This window comes from Microcaecilia unicolor, chromosome 5 (assembly GCF_901765095.1).
Source record: "Microcaecilia unicolor chromosome 5, aMicUni1.1, whole genome shotgun sequence".
Classification (NCBI taxonomy): domain Eukaryota; kingdom Metazoa; phylum Chordata; class Amphibia; order Gymnophiona; family Siphonopidae; genus Microcaecilia; species Microcaecilia unicolor.
Genome location: NC_044035.1, coordinates 143,433,544 through 143,453,318, shown reverse-complemented (window position 1 = coordinate 143,453,318; position 19,775 = coordinate 143,433,544). Strand labels below are relative to the sequence as shown.

The 19,775-nt window shown below is 42.6% G+C and overlaps 1 protein-coding gene across 1 annotated transcript in view; it reads right to left on the bottom strand.

Annotated features, from left to right (window-relative positions):
* The window catches only part of LOC115471189 (pituitary homeobox 3), a 192,791-nt gene that overhangs the window by 72,609 nt on the left and 100,407 nt on the right, over nt 1–19,775 (bottom strand). Inside the window, exon 2 of the mRNA XM_030204885.1 lies at nt 16,711–16,846. Coding sequence (XP_030060745.1) covers nt 16,711–16,819 — 109 coding nt within the window. The 5' untranslated portion in view covers nt 16,820–16,846. The remainder of the gene's footprint in view (nt 1–16,710; nt 16,847–19,775) is intronic.

The window sequence follows — 19,775 nt, the reverse complement described above, 5'->3', positions numbered from 1 at the left end:
CGAAGGGAGGCCCACTCAGGAATAATGTTAGGTAGTATTTTTTCATTCAGAGGGTGGTAGATACTTGGAATGTACTCCAGCAGGAGGTGGTGGAGATGAAAACGGTAATGGAATTCAAAAATGCATGGGATAAATACAAAGGAATCCTGTTTAGAAGGAATGGATCCAAAGAAGCTTAGCATAGATTAGGTAGCAACACCGGTAATTGGGAAGCAAAGCCAGTGCTGGGCAGACTTCTGTGGACTGTGCCCTGATCGTGGCTGGACAGATTCAGCTTCAGAAGTTGGAGAACAAAGCCAATGCTGGGCAGACTTCTACAGTTTGTGCCCTCATCATGGCTGAATTGTTTTGGATGGGTTGGAGTGGAACTTTTCAGGGGCTTTGATGAGAACTTCTGAAGTTTTAGAATAAGAACCATGCCAGGCAGACTTCTATGGTCTATGCCCTGAAAATGGCAAGGACAAATCAAGATCAGGTATACATAAGTAGTATCACATCATACCTTATGTAATGAGTTTATCTTGTTGGGCAGACTGGATGGATCATACAGGTCTTTATTTGCCATCATCTACTATGTTACTATGTAGTGGTGTACAGTTGAGGTAGTGGGTTTTGGGTGGGTTTTGGAGGGCTCAGCAGACAAGATAAGGGAACAATGGTGAGATGTGGACCTGGGAGCATTTATATGATGTCCACAGCAGTGCCCCCAAGGGTGCCCTTCGCTCTCCTGCGATGTCTGTGGGGACCAGTCTGCTAAAAATTCTGGCCCCTCCTAAATCCCAATGGCTTGATTTCATGCATTTTTAACTTGTGCTTTTTTTTTCCAAAAATGGCCTAAAAAGATAAACACACAAAGCACAAAGCCTTGTTCAAAAAGATATTAAAAAAAAAGACGTTTTTCTTTTTTCAAAAATGGGTATATTTCCTATTTGAATTTGGTATGTTTAGCACAAAACGTTCAAAGCCCAACTTAGACACACTATCAAAAATGCCCCTTCACATAACTTTGTAAGTCTAAGTGCTTTGAAAATACACCTACAAATGCCAAGCAATTTGCATAGAGTCTAGAACATCAGTAACTAACAGAAGGAAATTGCTCAGCAAACTATTATCCAAGGACTTCCAGTGTAGCCTCCATGCTGTGCAGATGCAGGTAATAGTGCTCCATGACTCCTTCTCCCTGCTCCTTTGAATAAGTACATAAGTATTCCCATATTGGGATAGACCGAAGGCCCATCAAGCCCAGCATCCTGTTTCCAACAGTGACCAATTCAGGTTACAAGTACCTGGCAAGATCCTAAAACACTACAATACATTTTATGCTGCTTATCAAGCAGTGGATTTTCCCCAAGTCCATTTTGATAATTGCTTATGGACTTTTCTTTTAGGAAGCTATCCAAACCTTTTTTAAACCCCACTAAGCTAACTGCTTTTACTACATTCTCCGGCAACAAATTCCAGAGTTTAATTACACATTGAGTGAAGAAATATTTTGTCTGATTTGTTTTAAATTTACTGCTTTCTAGCTTGATTGCATGCCTCCTAGTCCTAATATTTATGGAAAGAGTAAACAAAGTGATTCACGTCTAACCGTTCCAATCCATTCATTATAGACCTCCATCATATCTCCCCTCAGCTGTCTTTTCTCCAAGCTGAAGAGCCCTAGCCGCTTTAGCCTTTCCTCAGGGAAGTCATCCTTTATCATTTTCACCACCCTTCTCTATACTTTTTCTAACTCTGTAATGGTATCAGTTTATTACTGAAATATGTAGCATATTTGCTGGATTATATATATACCAATATATTTGTGTATCTTTTAAAAATATATATTTGACACTGCAGCAGAGAAAATAGTCTCATTCCAAAAGCCCTCTTCCCTCCCCCTTTGGGGCCTCACCTTGCCTTTTCTCATTCCTCAAACAAAAGACTTAAGACTGCTTTAAAGTTTTAAATTGACTCTATTCCTCTGTCCTCCCACCTAACAAAAGATGGACTAAGGTGGGCACCTGAATAAAACAAAGAACTCAGAGGAGACCATAAACAGGACATTTGGTTGTCAAACGTATACCTGCCCCTCCCATCAGCTTCCAGACATGTGCAGAAAGGAAGGACTTGTAATGTGTATCTGCCCCAGAGACTGAGCAGGACATCAAAAGAACATCCAGACTGTAAGTCTCGTGATGTCATAAGACATGGGACCAACTCAGGGGTCGTGTGCAGACCAAGATACCACAATGCTTTGCAAATGCTCAGGGGTCGTGTGGAAACCAGGAAATCAGAACAAAGATCCACATGGCATATGCTCCTGCAGATTGCAAGATATAAAAGGACAAGCTGTTTCCCAAGACTCAGATTCTCTTCAACTGCAAGCAAGACTCAGATTCTCTTCAACTGCAAGCAACTCAGATCCATTCACTGCAGAAGCCCTGATGCCTTGCTCCTGAAACATGTGCTCATCAACCAGCTGGACCACAGCATGCTTGTAACAAGGACTTGTGAGTAACATAACTTTTGATCTAGACCTGCTACTTTGTTCTATTTTTATGCACAGATTACCTGTAAAGATTCCTCTTAAAACCTACCTCTCGTGTGCAATTGTATATTAAATCAACCTTTTTTTGAAGCTAAAAATACGGTCTCTTTGTGTTCTGAGTATATTGAAGCTATATATATATTTAATTTATTTAATTTATTGCAATTATTACCTTTGGTGATTGGTGGAGAAATTAATATCCTAAAACTTATAAATACAGCGCTTGCTCTTAAATTATAAGCAGTGGCGAGTTGCTCTCGAGCTATTTTCCCCAAAAATAAATCATTTCTTCCAACATATTAATTGGTGGAGAATGAACTGGTAACAACTCCACTCACATCTTTTTTGAGATGCAGTGACCAGAATTGCTTGCACACAATATTCGAGACGTGGTTTCACCATGAAGCAATACAAAGGATCACATGAAATGTCATCTGCCATTTGGATGCCCAGTTTCCCAGTCTCGTAAGGTCCTCTTGTAATTTTTCCCAATCCTCTCACGATTTAACAATTTTGAATAACTTTGTGTCATCAGTAAATTAATTACCTCACTAGTTACTCCCATCTCTAGATCATTTATAAATATGCTAAAAAGCAGCAGTCCCGGCACAGACCCCATGGGGAACCCCACTATCTACCCTTCTCCATTGAGAATACTGACCATTTAACCCTACTCTCTTCTATCTTTTAACCAGTTTTTAATCCACAATAGAACAGTACCTCCAATCCCATGACACTCTAATTTCCTCTGGAGTCTTTCATGAGGTACTTTGTCAAACGCCTTCTGAAAATCCAGATACACAATATCGACTGGTTCACTTTTATCTACATGTTTGTTCACCCTTTCAAAGAAATATAGTAGATTAGTGAGGCAAGATTTCCCTCGACTAAATCCATGTTGGCATTATCTCATTAATCCATGCTTTTGAATATGCTCTGTAATTTTGTTCTTTATAATAGTCTCTACCATTTTGCCCTGCACTGACGTCAGGCTCACCTGTCTATAATTTCCCAGATCACCTCTGGAAAGTAGTGTCGCTGCAGCACTAAGTTTGGGTGCAGATTGGAGCTCACTTATCCTGCTAGTGCCTGCGCAGGCAAAATGCCATGGGTCCTCGAGAGGACGAATACCCCAATAATTAAAGATTTGTATGTGCACAAGGCCACTCAGCTGGGAGATGTCGGTGGCACACATCAGACCGGAAGTATCTCTCAAGCAGAAAACCCCCCGCTGCCGATAACCCTCGAGCATCACCGAGATGATGCCCTTGCGCTGGTGCTGGAAGGGTTTAGGACCACCAAGCTAGAAACTGCAGACAAGGTGGTTCACAAATTGGAAGGGTGGCTTGTGGAGCTTGCTGAGCAGGTGGATCAGATAGAAGGGCGCATACATGAGATGGAAGTAGCACAGGAAACCTTGCGGCAAAAACGGGCAATCAGGTGCAAGTTCTGAGTGCTAAAGTTGAGGACCTAGAGAATAGGCATAGATGGTCGAATCTATGGTATACCGGAGGGAACATAGGGCCAAAATGCCTTGACTTTTATTCAAAAACTTTTCCTCAACTGTTTCACTGAATTCTCTGACCCAGCCAGCCTATGAGATAGAGAAGGAGAGAGGGCCCATCATGAGCTACGGCCCAAGTCTGACATTAACCTCCCTCCCAGGGGCATCTATTATGAAGCTGCTTCGGTACCCAAAGTTGTGGGTCGTCCGGAAGCAGAAATCGTGCTCCAATTAGAATTGGGATCTTTGTATTTATCTGGATTTGAGTGTGGAAACTATGAGGAGGAGGAAGGAGCTTTGGACTTACAAACAGGCTCAATGCAAGAAGTGTTCAGGTGAGAAATCTGGCATCTTACGCAGCTGGTTATATTTTAGGATGGAAAGAGACGTTTGATTCCGCTGCAGCTATTGGGTTATTCATCAAATCCTTGGATTATGCAAAACAGCAGAAGGGGACACCATTCTGGAACCCTAAAGACACCAAAAATAGGAGCTCAGTGTTAACTCCCTGCAAGAAGGGGATTGGGGGGAGAACATTCCCAAAGATTACAGCTAAATCTTCTCAGTTACTGCAGAAGGCCAGATTTATGGCCCCGGCAAAAAAGTTGTCCTAGAGAAAGGACTTCCTCCCAGCTCCTGAACCAAGTTTGGTAGTACTCTCGGAGCACTCTGAAATGCAAAGCACACTTAATTCTCCAGGGGACGGGAACAAGGAGTCTGGTTTCAGTATTGCAGGACCATCTGGAACAGCCCTGTTGGAAGTGCATGAAGAGGAGACTGCATAAAGTTGGTGGAGTGCTGTTGAACAGCTTGTTGTCAGATGCTTGGTTACTTGAATTGGTGGATAGTGGATGTTGACTTTTTCTCCTTTTGGACATATTCTATACCCCCTTTTCGACATGTTGTAGCTGCAGCGACACTTAGGGTTTTATTTTCTTTTACTGTTTTTGCTAATTAGGTGGGGAGGAGGGCGGCAGGAGACAAGGGAAGTGGGATTGGATTTGTTCAGGAGGGGATTTGCACTATTTGGTGCAGAGAGACAGAGGGGAGGGGGTGCATGTTGGTTTGGTGGGAGGGGGGACCGGAGGAGGTGGGGGAAGGGGAGAGGGCGAGGGGTTTAAAGGGTTTGATATTGGTCTGGGGTGGGGATTTGGAAGTATTATTGTTTTCTAGACATTTATGGAAGGGGCTAGGTTAACTACTTGGAATGTGGGAGGGGTCAACCATCCTATTGAGTGCAAGTGGATCCTCCATCAGTTGCGGGATCTTAAGGTGAATATAGTGCTATTGTAAGAGTTGAAGCTGATCCGTCTGAAATGATGAAGCTTGGGGAGGGGGGAAAATTGGTCTAGAGCAGAGATTTTCAACCTTTTTTGTCTCATGACACACACAGTGATAAAATTGTCAAGGCATACCCCCACACATACCCTCTCACATGGTCCAGCATTTTATCTTCTTCCCCTCCCACCCCACCTGCACCCCCACACATAGTCCAGATGCAGAAATGTTAAAGGAATTTAGGGACGCAAACAAACTGGGCAACACTAATGGGTTATTTCAATTACTCTGATATTGACTGGGTAAATGTAACATCAGGGCACGCTAGGGAGGTAAAATTCCTTGATGAAATCAAGGACTGCTTTAAGGAGCAGCTGGTACAGGAGCTGATAAGAGAAGGAAAAATTCTAGACCTAGTCCTTAGTGGAGCGCATGATCTGGTGCGGGAGGTAATGGTGCTGGGGCCACTTGATAACAGTGATCATAATATGATCGAATTTGACATTAGCTTTGGAATAAGTATACATGGAGGGGCATAATTGAAAGCGGCGCCCAAGTTTTCCTAAGGATGTCCTCTTAGGACATCCCGGTGAAGGGGCGGGGAAACCCATATTATTGAAACAAGATGGGCGGCCATCTTTCATTTCAATAATACAGTTGAAATTTAGGTCGACCTTAGAGATGGTTGTCCTTAGAGATGGTCGTCCCCAATTTTCGGTCATAATGGAAACCGAGGACGCCCATCTCAAAAATGACCAAATCCAAGGCATTTGGTCATGGGAGGAGCCAGCATTTGTAGTGCACTGGTCCCTGTCACATGCCAGGACACCAACTGAGCACCCCAGGGAGCACGGCAGTGGACTTCACAAATTGCTCCCAGGTGCATAGCTCCCTTACCTTGTGTGCTGAGCCCCCCCCCAAAAAAACCAAAACCCACAACTGTACACCATTACCATAGCCCTAAGGGGTGAAGGGAGACACCTACATGTGGGTACAGTGGGTTTCTGGTGGGTTTTTGAAGGGATCACATTTATCACCACAAGTGTAACAGGTAGGGGGGGATGAGCCTGGGTCTGCCTGCCTGAAATGCACTGCACCCACTAAAACTGCTCCAGGGACCTGCATACTGCTGTGATGGAGCTGGGTATGACATTTGAGGCTGGCAAAAAATATTTAGAAAGTTTTTTTTTAGGGTGGGAGGGGGTTGGTGACCACTGGGGGAGTAAGGGGAGGTCATCCACGATTCCCTTCGGTGGTTGTCTGGTCAGTTCGGGCACTTTTTTGAGGTAAGTCATAAAAAAAATGGACCAAGTAAAGTCACCCAAGTGCTCGTCAGGGACGCCCTTCTTTTTTCCATTATTGGTCGAGGACGCCCATGTGTTAGGCACGCCCCAGTCCCGTCTTTGCTACACTTCCGACACGCCCCCATGAACTTTGGTCGTCCTCGTGATGGAAAGCAGTTGAGGACGCCCAAAATCAGCTTTCGATTATACTGATTTGGGCGACCCTGGGAGAAGGACGCCCATCTCCCGATTTGTTTTGAAAGATAGGTGCCCTTCTCTTTCGAAAATAAGCCTGATAGGAAATCAAATACATTAGCGTTTAACTTTAAAAAAGGAGACTATGATAGAATGAGAAGAACGGTGAAATAAATACTTAGAGGAGCGGCTGCAAGGGTCAAAAAATTACATCAGGCGTGGATGCTGTTCAAAAACACCATCCTGGAAGCCCAGGCCAAATATATTCCGCATATTAAAAAAGGAGGATGGAAGACTAAACGACAGTCAGCATGGTTAAAAAGTGAGGTGAAGGAAGCTATTAGAGCTAAAAGAAAATCCTTCAGAAAATGGAAGAAGGAACCGACTGAAAGTAATAAGAAACAGCATAAGGAACGTCAAGTCAAATGCAAAGCGCTGATAAGGAAGGCTAAGAGGGACTTCGAAAAAAAAATTGCGTTGAAGGCAAAAACACAGTAAAAAATTTTTTAGCTATATTAAAAGTAGGAAGCCGGCAAAAGAATCGGTTGGACCACTAGATGACTGAGGAGTAAAAGGGGCGATCAGGGAAGACAAAGCCGTAGCAGAGAGATTAAATGAATTCTTTGCTTCGGTCTTCACAGAGGAAGATTTGGGTGAGATACTGGTGCCAGAAATGGTATTCGAAGCTGACAAGTCGGAGAAACTGAATGAATTCTCTATAAACCTGGAGAATGTAATGGGGCAGTTCTACAAACTGAAGAGTAGCAAATCTCATGGACCGGATGGTATTCATCTCAGAGTACTGATAAAACTGAAAAATGAACTTTAGTAATATGTAATTTATCCTTAAAATCGGGCATGGTACCGGAATATTGGAGGGTGGCCAATGTAACGCTGATTTTTTAAAAAAATTCCGGGGGAGATCCGGGAAATTATAGACCGGTGAGTCTGACGTTAGTGCCAGGCAAAATGGTAGAGACTATTTTTTAAAATCAAATTTCCAATATTTATCCAGCAAAATAATATACTTGTACAGAAAGTAATAACTGGAACTCCTCAATTTATATAAATGAAGAAAATAAAAATATTGCTTGTGCGTCATTACTCGTCCACATTATTTTATGGATCCAAGATATTTAGAGTGGAGAAATTTAACCAAACAAACTTTAAAGAGAAGTTCCTTCTTTTGACTAACCGCTAGACCCCTGTTTAACAAACTTATAAAGAGAGCTATTATTGGGATCCCAAAATAATTCTTTTAGTTGACAAAAAAGCTGTAAGTTGAGAGGGATAGTAAAAGACATATTTTACTGACTGGTATCTGATGACACATTTGCAGGGATATCGTAAAAAGAAAGTAGCCCCCAACTGCAGAACTCCTGGTTTCATTAACAAAAATTGTTGACGTCTCTTTAGAGTATCTTTTGAAACGTCTGGGAAAATTTGTTTTTCAGTCCTAAGAAAGTCTTATCCTTGTTTTTAAAGAACATTTTTAACAACCAATTTTTAACAGGTGATAGAGCTACTGTGGCTATCAATGTTGATGCCACAACCAATACAGGGTCTGAGGACTCCAATAAAGCTGAGGCATCCAACGCCTGGTTCCCTTGATCCTGTTGAGTAGTTACCACTTTTGTTGGCAAATAGTATAATTGAGAAAAAGGTGGAATGTTTTCTTCTCGAACTCCAAGAATTTCTATAATATCTTTTTAACATATCTCGTGGAGAAACTGCGAATTGTTTCGGGAAATTAAGAATTCAGAGATTGTTACTCCTAGATAAATTTTCAAGAGCTTCCGTTTTTCTCCTTAAATATGTTAAATCTTTTACAATAGCCCCTTGAAGAGATTGAATCTGCTGATATTCTTTTTTATTGTTCTTTATTTTGCTGAGTCACATTTTCTAACTCTAGATCAATTTCTTTAACCTTCTTATCCAAAACATTTAAATCTTGTGACAGTTTTTGGACTTGCGGGCATATTGCTTTACCCAAATCCACAATCAATCCCCATAAAGTTTCAAGAGTCACTTCAGGAGGTTTAGATATATTTAATGGAAATGTAGTCTTCAGTACCTCTAAATCCACTGCTGAAGAAACTTCCTCCAAACTTGCAGTTTCACCCTCCTCCAATGTGCTAGGTGGAACGGTCACATTGTCTCCCACCATGGCACGCAGCTCTCCACTGCCCAGAGCTCCCTCAGGCTGTTTTGCCTCCTCTCGCCTCTCTACTCCTTCCCCTACACTGGGTAAAGGAGCTTGAGGTGCCGATAGAGGGGAGCTTGTGCCTCGTGGCTGTGGAGGAGGACTTGTGTCGGGGCTGAGCGAAAGCTCCAGCCTAGGGAGCATTCTAGGATCTCCATTCACCCCTGCACCAGGGGCGTAGACACGGGAGGGCCTGGATGGGCCCAGGCCCAGCCACTTTCCCTCCAGGCCCGCCCCAACATCCTCATACCAAGGCGGGGCGATCCGCCCCATCGGCGTCGCAGTCCCCACCTGCCCACCAGCTCTGTCAAGGAACAGACCAACCCTCTTCTGCCACCCGGAACCCAACCTTAAAAGAAGAATCGGTGAAGCGCCTCGCGTCTGCTGCTCTCTCTGCCCTGCTCTGCGCTGCTGCAGCTGTAAAGTGATTTGCTCGTCGCCCTTCCTTCACTGTGTCCCGCCCTCTGATGTAACAGTGAAGGAAGGGCTGACGAGCAAATCGCTTACAGCTGCAGGCAGAGCAGGGCAGAGAAAGCAGATGTGAGGCACTTCACCAATTCTTCTTTTAAGGCTGGGTACCGGGTGGCAGAAGAGGGTCAGTCTGGCCCTCCCTCGACGTAGCTGGTAGGCAGGTGGGGACTGGGTCAGGGAGGGGGGCTCAGATGGGGTCTTCATAGTACTCAAGTGTAAATTGCAGGTTTTGCTTTGAGCGCATAGCTTAATTAGTTAACAAACTAATCAGCGCTGGTAATTGGATGTTAAGCAATTATCAACACTAATTAGCATTAATTAGAATTTACGTGAACTACCCGCTAAGCATATTCTGCAAAGCGATGTGCGTAAATTCTAATACATGCTGCTGAAAAGGGGGCGTGGAATGGGTGGGTCATGGGTGTTCTGGAAAACTACGTCCAGGTTTTATAGAATATACCTGCTCTGCGCCTAATTTAAGCACTGTTATTTACTAGGTGTAAATGGCTGCGCCTAGAGTTAGGTGCTGTCATGGTCGCATGGCGTATTCTGTATACTGCATGGACATTTATGCTTATTCCATAAAGCATGCCTAAATTAAAGAGTAGTTTATAGAATGCACTTAGGTGAATTTTATTTTGGTGCCAAGTTTTTCAAGCCAAACAGAGAGGGTATCCAGCATACACAGAAAGTACACAAACAGAAAAGAGTAACACTGGGCCTTCAAAACTGAGACAACAGGAGTAATTTATTGGTAAATGACCCGACACGGGCTGTGTTTCGGCATTAAACAACGCCTGCCTCAGGGGTCTCTGAAGATCTTTAAAATCGAATGTTCCTGTCGGAAAGTACTGCCTCAATGCAGCAGATAAACTCCTGTGTTCGTCTTGTCTTTTATAAAAACAGACAATTGCATTGAGGCAGTACTTTCCGATTTTAAAGGTCTTCAGAGACCCTTGAGGCAGGCGTAAACACGGCCCGTGTCGGGTCATTTACCAATAAATTACTCCTGTTGTCTCAGTTTTGAAGGCCCAGTGTTGCTCTTTTTTGTTTGGGTGCCAAGTTTTTCAGCATGATATACAGAATCTAGGCCTTTATTCTGCAGTAGGTGTGTGCTAAAAGAGGACCCCTTAATTTACAAACATTTTGGCTGTAGAAAGTTCCTATGAAAAGGGGGCTGTTAAGCATGCTGCTGCCCCTCCACAGGTGCACTCGAAGCATCTACATTTCTAATAAAATAGTTGCCAGACCTGGCCTCCGAGTAGCAGAACTATTTTCAAATGCAAAAAATAATAAAAACACACTTGGAGGAAAAATTATATATTTTCCTGCTTGTTCCACTAACTGCAGATTCATATATTTTAAGTTGCCTTATATACACACCCATACACACCTAGTTCTTTTATTGAGCTGTTTGATAAACAAGCACATTACATCTGTTTGTAAGAAGGTAAATTGTAAAAAAGAAAAAAAAGATTTATATATGCAATCCCAGTACTAAGATCGACAATTTTTTGCATTATCTAACACAGGCACAGGGAGGCATATCCCAAGGTTTTAGACTGCTCCGGTGGATCAATGTAAAGAACCTTTAAAGCCTCAACAGGCTTTCATTTTCCCATAAAATTTACGATATGACAGAAAAGTCTGATTCTAGTTTTATCCCAGTTACTGCAATATAAATCCTCTCAGTACCAAGCATGTTGTGAAATAATACAATCCTTTACAAAAAAAAGTTACTTAGGACCTTCAACAAATCTACCATTACAGCAATAGCATCCAAAACTCACAGAACAAGTGCCTTACCTAAGAAAAGGCAGCACTCTAAATATTGCTGGGAACCCTAGAACATTGTAGATATCCTGAAAACCTGACTGGCAAGGGGTACTCCAGGACTGGACTTGGGAAACACTACCCAAGAACATCAGTATACCTATTAGGAAAACTAAACTCCATGGTGAATCTTGGTCCCCAGCTCAATAAAGATGTGGAGGTCCACATTTGGAATGTTAGCCTTACTGCTATAGTGGGTAAAAAACATGATGTTTACATTAGTTGGCTTTATTGCACTACAACTCCTTGCTGTGAATGGCAGGTAGTCAGGTTCTTGGTGGTAAATAAACTTCACTTGTTTACTAGCTCAGGCTATACAATTTTCACCAATAAACAAAGCTGCGACCTGTTTTGATACCAAGTAATTTTGTAGTCTCAATTATTTATATATCTTTATTAGCTTCCTGCTATTGTTATAAGTATATTTGAGGGAGAAAAAAAAGGGGGGGGGTCTCATATCCCCTGTTAAGGGCTATGAGAAATCATATGCACAGAACTGTGCAACCAAGAAAACAGGTGTATAAAATTCTGCACACATAAGTGAAAGAGAACAGCAGGAACTGATACATAACGTTCCCTCTTATCACAGGAGTCAAAAGACTGGGGTGCAAAATTCAACAGAATTTATTTATACATACATACCACCATTCCAAATCCAAGATATCAACATGGTGATGTACCAATTACAGGTAAGAAGCTGCACATCTCCAGACATATTCAAAAAGTACAATCACCAAATAGGCAATAGATCAATAGAACACAAAAAAGGAGGGAAAATTAATAGCACAACATGAGAAACCAGCAACAATGCTAATACTAGATGGAATGCAAAACAGGTGGGGGGAAAGAAGGAGTTTGGACAGCATTGAAGGAGGGCTCAGACATTCACTGCACCCACAGAGCTGAGTCCTATACCTCTCACACAAATACATCCCACTGCTTGTGGATGGAACACAAATACACATTCCTCCTACCCATACACCCTATGGAGGGGCATTTTCGATAAAACTTCTAAATCAGAGTTTGGACGATTTACGAAAACGTCTAAATTCTGAACAGGAAAGAAGGTCATTTTCGAAAAAGATAGACGTCTATCTTTTGTGTTCGAAAATACTATGGACGTCTTGTGATTTGGACGGGGGGGGGGGGGGGGGGGGGAGGGTTGGGCCCATTTTCGAACAAAAAATGTCCAAATGCAAAACATCCAAAACAAAGGAGGAGTGGCTTAATGGTTAATGCAGTGGGCTTTGATCCTGGCAACATGGGTTTAATTCCCACTGCTGCTGCATATGACTTTGGGCAAGTCAAATGCACAAGAGGCATTTCTGGATATGATATCTAAGTCTGAATTTGGATGTTTTTTGTAAAACATCCAAAATCAGAACAGGAAAGGTCATTTTCTACAAAAAAAAGTCTCTCTTTTCCTTTTGAAAATGCTGTTTGGAAAAACATTTTGTGATTTTGGACATACCCACAAGTGAGCCTTCTCCAGAGTAGCCCCCACACTCTGGAATGCATTGCCTGAAAGGCTCCGCTTAACACAAAACTCTCTCTACTTCAGGAAGCAGGTGAAAGCTTGGCTCTTCAACCAAGCCTTTAATGGAAGAAGTAACTAACTTGTTAGTCTCACTCACACACACAAGGATTGACTCGGGCTGCACATACTGCAGCGGGACATGTTTATGCACTCCTAGCCTAACTGAGATAATATTTAACCATCTCTCTGACCTCATGTGCAACTTTCTTCAAATCAGTCACCTTACTTTCAAATTCTTCCTACTTTCTTACTCATCTATATGTTACAACTTTGCCTTACCCTTCACTACCAATTATAATGTTCTATTACGTATTGTGTTGTCATTGCAAGTATTATACCGTGCCATATTTTGTTCTGGTACTTGAATATTTTTACTGCTGTAATTGCCTATTGCTCATGTTTGATCTATTCTTACTGTACACCGCCTTGAGTGAATTCCTTCAAAAAGGCGGTAAATAAATCCTAATAAATAAATAAAATAAATAAATAGATAAAATTTTATTGTTTGGTCCATTTTCAAACAAAAAAACATCCAAATGCAAAACGTACAAAATACACAAGAAAATCTACATAAGAATGAAACCATTCACATGTTCTAAGAGTGATAAAAGCTTTGGTTGTAATGTAAATCTCAAAGCGCATCAGAAAGTCCACATGGGAGAGAAACCATTTACATGTATAGAGTCTGGTAAAAGCTTTGGTCAGAAGGTAAACCTCACAATGCACCAGAGAATACACACAGGAGTGAAACCATTTACATGTCCTGAGTGTGGTAAAAGCTTTGGTTGGAAAGAAAGCCTTACATGGCATCAGAGAATCCACACAGGGATGAAACCATTTACATGTACTGAGGAGGTAAAATCTTCAGTTATATTGGGACAGGTAATTAGGGAATGTATACTATAGCTATGAAGTATAGAAAAATAGCACTCTGGTAGATATATATAATGAGACCTCCTTTTTATCTATAGATCTGAATTCAAAGCCCAAATCTACTGATAAACAATAGACACAAGGCTCAGATGTTATAAAAAAAAAAAATAGAAAGCTTGGCATCAGGTAGAATAGTGGAAAAGTGGCATCCCAGGAAAGCAATAGGGCATCCTTGGGGGCATTGCAGTGGACTTTATAAATTGTCCCCAGGTACACATCTCAAAAGTCTGCTGATCCCCCCCAAAACCCACTAGCCCCAACTGCACACCACTACCATAGCCCTTACAGGTGAAGGGAACACCAATATGTGGGTACAATGGGTTTCTGGTGGGTTTTGGAGGACTCACAGTTTCCTCCACAAGTGTAACAGGTAGAAGCCTGGGTCCACCTGTCTGTAGTACACTGCACCACTGCTAGACTACTCCAGGGATCCGCATGCTATTCTAATGGACCTGAGTATAACACATTTTTGTTGGGATGGGAGGGGGTTAGTGACCACTGGGGGAGTAAGGGCATCTTTTTGTGTGGAGTGGAGGAGTAGCCTAGTGGTTAGTGCAGTGGACTTTGATCCCTGGGGTAGTGGGTGCAATTCCCACTACAGCCATTCATTATAAAAACAGGTCTAGCTCAAAACATTTAAGTTTTAGTCCTGGACATTTTTGTTTTGTTCCATTATTGCTGAAAGACGTCTTAGGAACGCCCAAGTCCCACCTTGAACACACCCCTGGCATGCCCCCTTGAGATTTAGATGGACTTCAGAAAAAAATGTCTAAAATGAGGTTCTGAAAATACTGATTTGGACGTTTTTGTGAGATAAACGTCCAAATGCTGACTTATGTTACTTTTTGGACGTTTTTCTCTTTTCAAAATGAGCCCCATAGCCTCTCACATTAACACTTCCCATCCCTTACAATTAACTGCTGTAGGTAAAGAACACCTTTGACCATAAGTGCCAAGTTGCCAACTTTTCAAAAATAATTGGAAGTACTATACACAACACAAATTAGGCCTTCCTGACCGCTGGCTCCTTTGGCATCAACCCCCATCCAGCATGATATCTCTGTCTCCCTATCCTCTTGTGTCCTGCAAGTTTTCCCCATGTCACACATTTCCATCATCTCCCAATTCCACCCCCCCCCCCATGTCAAGCATTTCCCCCATTTTCCCCTCCCCCAACCCCCGCATGTCTACTTCATAGAACACAACCTTCAAATCCATTGAATCTCTCAGATCATCATGGTATAAGAACAGTTTGAGGGGGGGGGGGGGTGCTCTCTCTCTCTCACACACATTGATGTGTTTAACTCAGCTTGCTGTGTGTAGGGGGATCAGTATTTTTAGCTCCCCAGCTACCGATTAATTCTGTCAGAAAAACAAACTTCCGGTAGAAGTGTAGCTGTAAAGCGGCTGCTCATAGCTTCCCTAGTATTGTAATCCTGACCTGAAAGCAAACCAACTGTAATAACACAGCCAAGGGAACAAAAGCTGCAAATGTCATAAGCAGGGCCGGGTGCAAAGGAGCAATGAGGCACCGTGAAAATGATTAAAAGAAATTGTGGAGTGACCTGCGATTATTATGGCAGGTTTTCTAAAGGAAGGCTGTTTCTGTTCTGATATTTGATCCAATTTATTGGCATGCGCTTTTCTGCTACTTCCAATCCAAACCACTTGGACAAGAGCTTCAGAGGCATTGCATTAGTTTTGCTCTGGTGCAAACATCACACACGATGAATTATCAAGAAAAAACATCATGGAGTAATTCTATAACTAAATACTATTCTGTTTAATATGTTGTATTATTTTGGTGCATTGTTTTGATTTTTTTCCACATATAATTCTCTGGAATGTATTTAGTATGAATATTACTATCAGTAATAGAGGTACTGGGGGTTGGGAATTCAGCTGATGTAGCTTCACCAGAGCAAAACAGTAGAGGGTCCTTCCCAGTTCTGTTCCCTGCTGTCTATTTACTGCTAACATAGGTATTACCCCCACCCTCGCCATGCCCCATCCTACCCAATCCTAGCTTCATCTTAGCCCCGCCCAGCCCCGCCCCTCTTTAGCCTTCCCAAATGTCTGAGTCGCAGACCACCTATGACACCAATCCTTAACATAGTAACATAGTAGATGACGGCAGAAAAAGACCTGCACGGTCCACCCAGTCTGCTAAACAAGATAAACTCACATGTGCCATTTTTTGTGTATACCTTACCTTGATTTGTACCTTTCTTTTTCAGGGCACAGACCGTATAAGTCTGCCCAGCACTATCCCCGCCTCCCAACCACCCGCCCTGCCTCCCACCACTGGCTCTGGCACAGACCGTATAAGTCTGCCCAGCTCTATCCCCACCTCCCAACCACCAGCCCAGTCGGTGTTATATTCTCCACCCAATATCAGTAAGCGCTGAGCTCCAGGGGCAGTCTGACTGGGATACAGAGAGATATGGGGTAACATGCAGAGACTCATGGTGGGGCCTTACTTAGATAAGATAGTACAGGCTATAAAGCAGGGTTGAAAAGCATGTGGTTGTACAAAACACACTTTTTCAATGGACAGCTGCCCTGCGTAGCTCCTTACATCTGTCAAAACACCTCTCCTAACATTTCCAACTACCAAAGTATGCTTTCAAATGACAGACTGCATGCCCACGGCCCTGCCTGCTTATTAGGTTCCAATTACTCCTTGGCCATGACTTTAATTGATTTTCATTGCTTTTAATTCATTTAAAATTTGGAAGCATTCTCATTCAGCAGAAAACACCACAATTATAGTGCAAGAAGACTTTTCAAACTAATTGTTCTCTCTTTTTAAAGAAGGGCCTGACAATAGGTCTAATTTCCCACAAGATGAGAAAAGGGTCATGTTTGCCTGGAAGGAGTTGTTTGATTCTGAGTACAACTTGTCCAGCGACATCCTGCCCTGTATGTGAAGAGACTCACCGCTGTGCTCCTGCCCCTTGCAGCTGTGATCATGGTGAGGAGTCCCAGAGTCGGAGAGAGACAGGTCTGGGCTGCGAGCTTCTGCCTCTGTCAGCAGGTTAAAATCCATTTTAGAGAGGTGGAAGAGGAAGGCGAGCTGCAAGGAAAAAATCCCAAGAGGGTGAATAGGAGAGACACCCAGAGATCCTGGTACAGAGCACAGCTCAGCCGTTTCCAAACAGCTGGAAAGACACGCTCCACACAGTCAGGCTCCCAGTACTTTGATTGAGCTAACTTAAAATATGCAATCTATTAAACAAGGGAAACTTCTGGTAACAAGAATGTTCAACTGATATATGAAGCAGTAATATGTGGAAAAATAAAACATTTTTTTTTTTAGTTCCAATATTTTTATTGTTTTATAAATGATAACAAATGGCTAAAATAAAGCAATTAGCCAGCTTAACAAGTTAACAGTAACAAGCATCAGCATACATGTTCAAGTTAGGGCAAGTCCGGGATTATTTCGATAACAGATCATAATCATAAGTCACAGGAGTAATACATAATTTCAATTCTGACAAAGGTTATTACGTAGTGAGTTTAGTAAAGGAGACCATATTTTGTTGTACTTAACAAGTGAGTTATGTTTTACACAATTCACTGGCAGTTGAAATAAGCAGAATCACTTATATTTCTAGTTTTTGTACCAATGCTTATTTCCTTACAGATGAAAAATTTGAGTATTTCAAAGCTCCTTCGACATTCCAACCATTATGGGGTAAATTCTCAAAATGGCGCTTAAAGTTAGGTGCCCTGAAAGAACACAGGGGTGAACTGTAGAAATGGTGCCGAAAAAAACATTTCTCAAGCAGTATTCTATAAGATGCGCCTAAAGTTCGGCATGGTTTATAGAATAATGCTTAAGCGGAGAGGTTGTGTGTAAATTTAGGAACTGCCATTTGCACCAACAAAAATGAGGTACAAATGCCCGTGTCTAAATTTAAGTGCGGAACACCGTTATTTTAAAATTACATGTAAAACTTGAAACCACGCCTTCGATCCACCCTGACACACCCATGCCCCTCCCATATCAACATCCCCCTTGCAGTTGTGTGTTACAGATTTTACTCACACTGTTTATAACAGGAGTGTCCAACCTTGGCCCTCGCCAGGTCAGGTTTTCAGGATTTCCCCAATGAATATGCATGAGATTTATTTGCATACAATGGAGGCAGTGCATGTAAATAGATGTCATGCATATTCATTGGGGAAATCCAGAAAACCTGATTGGATTGCGGCACTTGAAGGCTAAGATTGGACAACTCTGGTTTATAGAATACCAACTATGGGCAGTTATGCATGCAACTGCTAATTCAAGCCAATTACTGCTAATTAACACCAATAATAGCCTATTTTTGGTTGCTAAGTCCAATTAAACAATTAAATTGCAAGCGTAACCACCCTTATTTTGTAAGCCAGTGGCATTCCTAGCTTCTTGGCCACCCCAGGTGGGTCGCCTCTGTGCTCCCCCAATGCGTCATCCCCCAGCGTGTCATCCCCCCCCCCCCACCTTTCCTCCTAGCAAGGGGGTGTGCAGAGCAGGCATGCAGCTGTCAGCTCTGCCGGGCCCCAGCCCCGTAAAAGGAAGTAACATCAAAGGAAAAAAGGGACCGGTAGAGCCGACAGCAGCGCATCTGCTCCGCGCACCCTCTTGCTGCTTGTACCTGGGGTGGACCGCCCCCACCATCCCACCCTCGGTACGCTACCAGTAACAGCCCAAGCAAATTTGCATATATATTTGTGAGCACGATTTTAACATAACATAACAATATATCTTATATTCCGTCATTTACCACGGTTCTATGTGGATTACATCAATAGAACCTGGACATTACTAAGATGATACATCATCAAATCATAACATTCATTCAAGTTCATCACCTGAATATAAATTGCAGCTGCAAATTTTACCACGATTTAGAAAAACGGTCTCTAAATGAGCAACTGAAGGGTCGGCTCAGGGAGGGAGATCAGACATTCAAAGGAATAAGACTAGAATTTTTTTTTTAATATAAGTAAGAAAACCTATACACAAAATACAAAGAGAAAGTAATACAGTCAATAAACAGTCCAGTTGATATTTTGAAAAATCTAAGAGCCCGATATTCAGATGGTGGCAATCAGTGTTTTGCTGACTGCTGCTGGCATTAAACCTGGAAATTCAATCCTAGGCCATGTCTGGGCATCAGTATTGAGGGGGTCCTTTTACTAAGCTGCAGGGAAAAGGACCCTGTGGTAGCGGTAGGGGCCGTTTTTCCCATGCACCAGGGCCTTTTTTTTACCACAGCCGATAAAATGCTCCCAAAAAATGGCCACGCGGTAAGATAATTCTAACTGCATGGACATGCGGCAGGGAGCTCTTACTGCCACCCATTTAGGTAGCAGTAAGGGCTCCTGTGGTAACTCAGCGATGCCTGTTTACTGCCAGGTTAGCGCTGCGCTGGGGAAATAATTTCCTGGAGCACTGAAAATGGCGCACGTTCCAGCCGGAACCATGACCGGCGGCCACATTGGGCCGGCGGTAGTTCCGTTTTAGCATGTGGTAAGCCCCCATTGGGCTTACCATCGCTTTGTATAAGACCCCCTCAATTTCCAGTTTTGCAGAGCTGGCTAAATGTATAGCCAGTTAAGTGCAATATTCAGACTTAACCAGCTATGGGTTACTCCATAAAGATAGGATTAACTTTTATAGGGTCCTATTTATGCAGTTAACCTGGTCGGTTAAGTGCTGAATATCAACACTTAACCAGCCAAGTGCCAACTCCACCCCCCGGAATGCCCCCAAAATAATCGGTTTTCAATTTGGTGCTAACTGGTTATTTTCAGCAGCACTAACCAGTTAACTTCCGCTAAGAATTAGCGGTCAGCCCCAAAGAGTCATTTCCGTGGACAGTTAAATTGCTTTGAATATCGACCCCTAAATGATTACTTTTTTTAGTATCCAGAATTTTTAGGTTAAATGAAATAGCTGTGGTGCCCTTCATCTTTCTGAGTTGCATTTCATACTGGAGTAGGATGTGTTT